The 7,465-nt window shown below is 54.7% G+C and overlaps 4 protein-coding genes across 4 annotated transcripts; 2 read left to right on the forward strand and 2 right to left on the reverse strand.

Moving 5' to 3' along the window:
• Window positions 1–1,743: 1,743 nt before the first annotated feature.
• On the reverse strand, window positions 1,744–2,655 carry H310_14290 (hypothetical protein). Its single transcript, XM_008882108.1, has one exon. The coding sequence runs from the start codon at window positions 2,291–2,293 to the stop codon at window positions 1,823–1,825; it is 471 nt and encodes a 156-aa protein (XP_008880330.1). The 5' UTR covers window positions 2,294–2,655; the 3' UTR covers window positions 1,744–1,822.
• A 719-nt stretch (window positions 2,656–3,374) lies between these two features.
• H310_14291 (hypothetical protein) lies at window positions 3,375–4,852 on the forward strand. Its single transcript, XM_008882109.1, has 3 exons — window positions 3,375–4,265; window positions 4,318–4,541; window positions 4,589–4,852. Exons 1-3 carry the CDS (start codon window positions 3,396–3,398, stop codon window positions 4,806–4,808), a joined length of 1,314 nt encoding a protein of 437 aa, XP_008880331.1. The 5' UTR covers window positions 3,375–3,395; the 3' UTR covers window positions 4,809–4,852.
• A 196-nt stretch (window positions 4,853–5,048) lies between these two features.
• On the forward strand, window positions 5,049–5,830 carry H310_14292 (hypothetical protein). The gene is made up of 3 exons (XM_008882110.1): window positions 5,049–5,087; window positions 5,136–5,565; window positions 5,615–5,830. The coding sequence occupies exons 1-3, from the start codon at window positions 5,056–5,058 to the stop codon at window positions 5,645–5,647; spliced, it is 495 nt and encodes a 164-aa protein (XP_008880332.1). The 5' UTR covers window positions 5,049–5,055; the 3' UTR covers window positions 5,648–5,830.
• On the reverse strand, window positions 5,752–6,799 carry H310_14293 (TKL protein kinase). The gene is made up of 4 exons (XM_008882111.1): window positions 6,378–6,799; window positions 6,152–6,328; window positions 5,962–6,101; window positions 5,752–5,913 (listed from the first exon to the last, which is right to left on the reverse strand). The coding sequence occupies exons 1-4, from the start codon at window positions 6,746–6,748 to the stop codon at window positions 5,774–5,776; spliced, it is 828 nt and encodes a 275-aa protein (XP_008880333.1). The 5' UTR covers window positions 6,749–6,799; the 3' UTR covers window positions 5,752–5,773.
• Between the last annotated feature and the right edge of the window lie 666 nt (window positions 6,800–7,465).

A 7,465-nucleotide genomic window follows, 5' to 3' on the forward strand; every position in this document is an offset into this window, starting at 1 on the left:
GATGGCGGCACTTTCCTGGACAAATTGTCCACGTTGCTTGGCACGACCTGCACGCTGGGGTGCCTCGTCGAACTCGCCCGTGTCACCGCCACTTGGACCGAGCCAGGGGCATCCGCATGTACGCTACATGCATGCATACTACAAGCATCCACATGACCACCTCGCACGAAGGGCCCACAGCTCTGGCCAACGTGCCAGAACAGGTCGGACCCATCCCGACAACGTGTTGTGGTTGCGGTGTGTATAAAATGTTGGAGGTTTTTCTTCGGGGAATGTATTCAATATGAAAAGGTTCGACGACTCGACATGGAAATGTATGTATTTAAAACAAATTCATTTATTATCTTTATAATAAAAAGTTTAAAATATATGTACAACGACTTGTGTCGACCAAGCAGAGGAATGCCGCCATGGTGACGCTCCGCGCTCCCCTGTGAAGCCCTGACAAGCGAGATCTGCCTGCGGAATTCCTCCCGCATGATCTGTCCTTCGTTGCGTACACCAAGGCCTTTCATGGAACGACGTTAGCAGACGGATCGATGCACGCGGTGTGGAGTAGTGCTGTAGCTGATGTGCGGCCCTTTATGGGACCTCGTCGTCCAAGCGATCGCAGGGTTTTCAAGAGTCGAGCTGCATGCAGAGTTTGGATGCAGTCGGGCAGTCGACGACAACCGCACGCACAAACCGAATCCACGGCGCATGCGGCTACGTTGGCCCGCCTTCCCGTACGCGGCCTCAAGAGGAAGGTGTGGTGGGGACATGCCGACCGCACGTCCGCGTGGATTTCACGTGCATGACGTGGCCGGCGTTGGGGCAACTCGTAGTCACGCGGCGACCCAGGTTGTCGTTGGTGACCCTCTGGCGTTGTCTGACCTCGTTCCGAATCACCAACTTGTTGTTTCGGCAGACTCTCGTGAAGAGAAACGACGTCGGGCCACCTTAAGGCGCGATGTGGATGGATGTCGTGGCTGCGCTCGGCCGAACTTGTCCAGTGCCACGTCGAAACTTTCCGAATCCATTGTAGCAACGACGCCAAAAACACCGCGTTTGCTGCGTCCAACGCGTCATTCGCTTCCATCGCCGAGCGGCGGCACCGCGTAACAGAGCATCCCACGGCACGGTGAGGTCGACACCTCGTTGAAATTCCTGTCTCCCCCACTTCACTCGTCTCGAACTGATGCGCTGGCGAGTGCGCTAGTACGTCGCGATGCTGCCTCTGGACCATGGCTCGTTGAGCATGGATGACCTGCATGCCTCGCCACGGCGTTTGCATCCTCAGCGACGCTGCACAGACTCAACTTGTCGAGTAACAAATGTGGCGTCGAACGCGTGTTTGGTGGCGATGGGCCGATGACCGTCCCGACCTTCAACGACGTCGTCGCGCCTCTCGTTGGAGGAGATACAGCGGAAGGAACGGGACGTATTCGAGACCGCTGGTGGCTCCACTGGCGCATGCGGACAGAGGTCACCGAAATGCAGCACGACCTCGGCTGAAAGGCCTCGACGGGGCACATGCAACGCGTGCGCGATTCACGCACCAGTCGACGGCACAATTTCGTTCTTTGGCCGGCGCGCGACTCGACCGAAAGAACACATCGTGGGAGCTCGGAAAAGGATTTACCAGTTGCAGATGAGAGCATTCCCGTCCGTGTAGTCGACCAGTGTGCAGTTCGTGGTCTGTTGAAATGCCGAGTCGTGCACCGAATGACCGCTTTCGATAGCGTCCAACGTGTCAGGATTTGGCGCGCAGCAGAAAAACGTGTGTGCCGCGCGGGGTATTGTCGAGAAGAGGGTCACGCATGCTCGCCGCGTTAGGTTGGTATTACGAGAGAAAACGAGCAGCTCGGACACCGTTTTTCGGCGCGAACACGGTCGCATGGTAGGTTTCAGGGGGTGCGTGGCCCGCGGTGAGCGGTCCAGTGGCAACGCCGCAGCACCGCAACGACAGCATGAAGAACACATTGACGTCGATGAGAATCGCAATGACCTTGCCAAGGCCACCGGGAATGCCGACGTCCATGAGCGCCATGAAGACGAGGTACGCACACCGTCCATAAAAGTAGAACATGAACCCGACCTGGCGCCGCAGGATGCGGTGGAAGCGCTTGAACTTGCATTCGTACAGGAAGAGCGGCAGTGCCAACAAGATCGCGTAGGCCGAGACGAAGATTGGGGCCAGGTGCAGAATGTCCAGGATCGACAGAAACCCGTAGATGCCAGCTACGACTTGCAGCACGGCGACCCCGAGATTGAGAAAGCCAACGGTGGTGGCACTCGCGCGGGGCCACGTCATCGAACGTCAGCGATCGTTTGCTTGATGCACGTCGACCGCATTTTTTGGTCGGACGATATGGAACCGTTTGGACTTCGCCGCCAACAAGACTCGACGGCGCCGCGCGCTTGTCCGTTGGAGAAGCGACGTCGATGCACTGCCGCACTTGACGTCACCACCTGACATCAAGCGGATGGCTTGTGAAACACTTGGTGCGGCGTGCAAAGATTTTGTCGAGAGATTGGTGCTGCAGTCATGTTGGGAGGTATCGCGTGGATGTTGTTGAGATGATTCAAACGATGCAAAGTGCTCGAGAGTGCATATGAACGGGTCTTCCGATGGCGCAACCAGAATGGTGTCGAATCGATGGTCGTGAACAGTCGTTCATCTGTCGAATTCGACTCGATCGGCAGGCACCTTGACCCTTCAACGCCTTGATTCTACCCTGACTAGCACGTACGATGAGCTATGGAGCTCGTATTCAGGGCGAATGTTGCAATTGCGCGCTCGCGGTCTTTCGTATGACCACGATGCGACAATGCACCCAACTGGCTATTCACTAGAGGCGGATATTGTCATTATCTTCAAATATTTTATAAAATGAAATATATAAAAATCATTATATATAATGAATAAAACAATTTATTAAATATACAGATTTGATCTATTCTTTAAAATAGAATTTGATTACGTCCAAATGTCCAGATTGTGCCCGCGAAGTCAAGGCACAGGCTCTGGACTACCGAGCCAAGGCACATGCGTCTGCTAGCATCGCCATGCCATCCTGTGCCCATGATATCTCGTCGATCGTTTTGGCGTCGTGGGTTGGCGGCGCGGCAATCTCTCGGAACGAATCCCCGCGATTTGATTGGCTCCCAAGGGACGTGGTTCTGGCACGAGTTGAAGTTGGAATTGTCGCCTTTTATTTTATTGTATCGACATCACGATGTAATATAATTCCCCTGCTCAATTCGCCGTTGACGGCCAGAAATCCACTGATTTGTTTAAAACCATAAAATACAGTTTACAACAGCATACAAAGAGCAATACAAAGATGACGTAGGTTTAGAACAGATTGCGTCACCTCGACCGCCAGTGACGGAGAATTCCTGACAGCGGCACCATGGACAAGGAGCGAAAGGCTGCGAAAGCCGCGGGATCTCGCGCAACAGCCGCCACAACGTCCGCCGCGCCTGCGAGCAACATCCGACCAGAGATGTACCAGTGGCTAGTCCATGAATCCCAGAAACACCAGGCCAACCTGAAGAAACACACTCCCGCCGTGGCCGCAGGAACCCCACCGGCGAATCTCACCGGGCTCCAGATGCTCGGTATGCCCCATCTACACAACCATGCGGCCACGAACGTACTGCAAATGCAGCAAATCAATCAAATGTTGCCGCTCATGTCAACATACCCTGGATTCCTCGGTTTTGGGAACCTCAACCAACCCAACGGAGCGGCCAATACCTCAGTCCCGCCCACTGCAGTTGCTGCTGCGGCTGCCGCTGCAGCTGCTTCAACCAACCCCCTCAACCTGTTCAGCATGACGGTACCGCCCAAGTCTACGGACATGTCGAATGGTTCGTCAGAAGACGCCGCCGCGTTGCATCTGCTGCACCAAGGTCCGTCTTCCAAGAAAAAACCTCGCACCAGCTCGGACGTCAAGTCGGATCTGGACGGGAGCTACGACAACAACAGCAACGACATGTCGTTGTCGTCAAATCCACTACGGAAGCGGCGCCTCGAACGGAATCGCGAGTCGGCGCGAGAATGCCGCCGGCGAAAGCGGGACCACATTCTGGGCGTTGAAGAGCGATGCAAAGCGCTGGAAAAGGAGAACATGGAGCTTCGGTCGCAGTTAAAGGCGGGGAAGGAAGCAATGAAGCAGGAGGAAGATGAAAAGTATCAGATCTGCCACGAGTTGGAGCGAATGATCAAAGACGGTGCGAGCGAGCAGGACCTGGCGGCCAAGATCGACAACTTCAAGGAGGTATGGCAGACAGAATTGAAAGGCGAGAAGGCCCGACATGCATGATCTGTAGCAATACTCGGACTATGGACAAGCAAGGCGTTCGGCGCTGAGCTACCACTTGCATCAACTCGAACGGCTGCTGATGCCGACGCAAGTGACGAAGATGTGCATCTGGGCCCTCAAGCAAGACGATGCGTTCTGGGAAGATGGCGAAGACGAAACGAGTCTCCTGTCGATCCTTACGCATGATTTGGGGCTTACGGAGGAACAGCGAAAGAATATTCAATCCCACCGGTTCGTCCCGAGCACTCGACCGCTGCGATGCTCAATGATGCGTGTAGAGGAGCCATCGTCAAGATTTGCGACAACTTGCGACTTGCTCTCAAGCTCCTGAACGAACTCAAGCGAGACGTCGAAGCGAAAAACATCACGCTCGACACCGAGATGGACCAACTCCAGAACATCCTGACGCCGACCCAGCGCGCCAAGTTCATCGTGTGGGTCACGAACAACCCCGCGTGCATGCACCTGCTCAACAAGCTCTGGACCAATGTCTTATAATCACATACTACACTCCCCATATATATATATATTCGCGTGCTCCACGTCGCCTTGCTCCGCCCGCGGTGCCTCCGTGCCGCGCCATTCCGTCCCGAGAAAACTCGAATGTCGCACACTAAATGGGGTTGACAACAGAATCACACTATTCCGAGACGTGGGGTATTCCGGATAATTGATATATCATGCGGATATTGACATCCGGATGTTGTGATCCGGATACCAAGGATCGCACAAGCACAACGCCGTCATGTCGCTCTGCCTCGTGAGCGAGGGACTCAAGTACACGGGAGGATCTGGGATGCGGGAGCGACTCATGGAATGACGTAGGTGCTTTGGTTTCTTCTCGGGGTTGTACCAGTCGCTGAAGGTGCTCCATCGACAGGAGAGGCATTCGAAATGCCACCACGTGCTCAAGTTTTGGGCGGTTCTTGGGTCGATTGTCCTGTTTGGCCAGTACATCGAAGGGTTCATTTCGTGGCTCCCATTCTACTACTGGGTCAAGTGCATTGTCGTGGGAGGGCTCCTCCTACCGAAGGCCAAGCTCCACGTCGTGGCGTTCGAATCGGCTGTGCTGCCGGCTGTGGAATGGCTGGATGTGTACTTTGAGAGCAAGACAAAACCAGAACTCCTGCGACTTGCCGGTCTATATGGACAATGGCTCCACGAAGCCGTCATGCAGCTTGCTCTTCCATCCCTGTCGGATGCCGCACTGGACAAGCTCGAGAAAGATCTCATCAAACGACTCGACGACGTTCGGGTAACCAACCGTCCACGTCAGCCGTTGCCAATCTCGTCCTTGCACGTAGGAAGCCAAAAAAGTCCGTGCAGACGCCATGTAGAGCCAACGAGTCTCTCCATTCGACGTATCGTAAATGGATGCTGCTGGCATCCACAGGAGTGTACAGAGCGATGTGTTCCTAGGGCCATGACAAGCGCATCGAGTGGAAAGTTGTTTGGAAAACGCATTAAATTAGTCGATCCAATTGCTCGACTATTCGAGTAAACGTGGGTCTATCGGTGGGGTTTCGACTCAGGCACGTCGTATACATCCGAACGAGGTCGACGGTGAGTGCTTCGCTCCGTTCCCCGAGCACTTCCGCCATCACTACAAGCCACGGTGAGTGTCGCAGCCGCTGTTACACGAGTCCCGTACCAAGAGCGAAGCTGTAAACGTCGGCCATTTCATCAAATGGATGGGAGGCGTCGACAACTTCGGGGGCGACCCATGGATGCGCCACCGGTTTTTTGAATCGGCTGCATTCAGCGTTGGCGATTTTTGCTCGAAAGTCATGTCTAGCCATGGCGATGTCAGCGGGAGAGTGCGCGCGGAATCGTGGACGTACGTGATGTGGATGTTGCCGGTATGCAGGGCCTGGTGGATGATGGGAGGATTGCGAGTGTGGAGAAATGCCATGCCGCAGGCAATGTCTCGCAGCAGCGACACAACGTGCGTTTCCAGATCGATGCGGTGCAGGCACTGCCGCAAGTCGCCGTTCTCAACGCACTCAGTCACGACATATCTACCAAAGCCAATGAGCATGTGCATCGACAAGTTGTGGTTGAGCGTACGAATGGGGTCCTTGGCACGTCACGCCGACAAACTTGACAACGTTGGGGTGGACCAACTGCTTCATGAGTTGCAACTCCTTCGCCAGCGCGATCGTGTCGAGTCGTGTTACGTCGATCTGCTTGACCATGACGCGAGTCATGTAGTTTGGGCCGATGCACCAGCTCTTGTTGATGCTTACCCACGGCGCGTGGGTGTCGGCGAGTTTCGTCCCGAGTCGAATGCAGTGCCACGGGATGGCAATCGCCGCCAAACTCGCATCTAGATCTATCTGACCGAACGTATCACCTTGCCGCATCGGCGCGTTGCGGTGTGCAAGCAGCTTGCATTCCTGTGGGGCCACCTGTGCCGCCGACACATGCGCGTTCCCCATGTCGGTGCTGCGTCTACTTGGTGAAAATGGTGTGGAGTGCCAGTTCTTTCGTGCTGTTGTCGATTGTGATTGGGTACAACTCACACATGTCGCCAAAGTCGAAAAAAACAGCAAAAAAACACCAAATTCCACGCCATGCGCCCAGTCGCGCCGCTGGCCTCCTGTGGTGCTGACGCGCTTCTACGTCATCCCACCCATCATGGGACGTCGTCTTGACAGGTTACCGTCGACGTTATCGCAACGTCACGACGTTTCCAAGGTTTGGCAACGAAATGCATGGAAATCGACAAGTTATCGACCGATTTTTCGTTGGCCGCCGATGAAAACACCATGGCGCGTGGGGAATGACACCGCGTCCCTCGACGCATGGTACGTTGGCCGGTGTCGTCTTGTGTGACAGCTTCGTTTCCTACACAGTACAAGATGCCGACGTGCTCTCGTGCTAACGCGACATAGATGGGTCGGCTGCGCTGGAATGAACGGATTTCTGCCGGCAATGCTGGACTCCGCCTCTCACAACAGCATGCAGCAGCTACAACGAGTTCCATGAATCCCGTCGACGTTCGAACGCCGGGGTCCAGATATTCAAGATATTTGCCAAATCAAGAAATATTCGTCAGTGGTGTGTCTCGACTACTATGGTACAAATCCAAATAGTCAAGATATTTGCCAAATCAAGAAATATTCGTCAATGGTGTGTCTCGGCTACTATGGTAC

Source organism: Aphanomyces invadans (assembly GCF_000520115.1).
Source record: "Aphanomyces invadans strain NJM9701 unplaced genomic scaffold supercont1.65, whole genome shotgun sequence".
Classification (NCBI taxonomy): domain Eukaryota; phylum Oomycota; class Saprolegniomycetes; order Saprolegniales; family Verrucalvaceae; genus Aphanomyces; species Aphanomyces invadans.

Coding starts and splice junctions, on each gene's coding strand:
- H310_14292 (XM_008882110.1), top strand. CDS start 5,056: ATGTCGCTCTGCCTCGTGAGCGAGGGACTCAA. Junction 5,088..5,135: donor CTCGTGAGCGAGGGACTCAA/GTACACGGGAGG, acceptor GGAATGACGTAG/GTGCTTTGGTTTCTTCTCGG. Junction 5,566..5,614: donor AACGACTCGACGACGTTCGG/GTAACCAACCGT, acceptor CCTTGCACGTAG/GAAGCCAAAAAAGTCCGTGC.
- H310_14291 (XM_008882109.1), top strand. CDS start 3,396: ATGGACAAGGAGCGAAAGGCTGCGAAAGCCGCGGGATCTCGCGCAACA. Junction 4,266..4,317: donor AGATCGACAACTTCAAGGAG/GTATGGCAGACA, acceptor CATGATCTGTAG/CAATACTCGGACTATGGACA. Junction 4,542..4,588: donor AAGAATATTCAATCCCACCG/GTTCGTCCCGAG, acceptor TGATGCGTGTAG/AGGAGCCATCGTCAAGATTT.
- H310_14293 (XM_008882111.1), bottom strand. CDS start 6,748: ATGGGGAACGCGCATGTGTCGGCGGCACAGGTGGCCCCACAGGAATGC. Junction 6,329..6,377: donor ACGTGCCAAGGACCCCATTC/GTACGCTCAACC, acceptor TGGCTTTGGTAG/ATATGTCGTGACTGAGTGCG. Junction 5,914..5,961: donor CGTTTACAGCTTCGCTCTTG/GTACGGGACTCG, acceptor CGTGGCTTGTAG/TGATGGCGGAAGTGCTCGGG.
- H310_14290 (XM_008882108.1), bottom strand. CDS start 2,293: ATGACGTGGCCCCGCGCGAGTGCCACCACCGTTGGCTTTCTCAATCTC.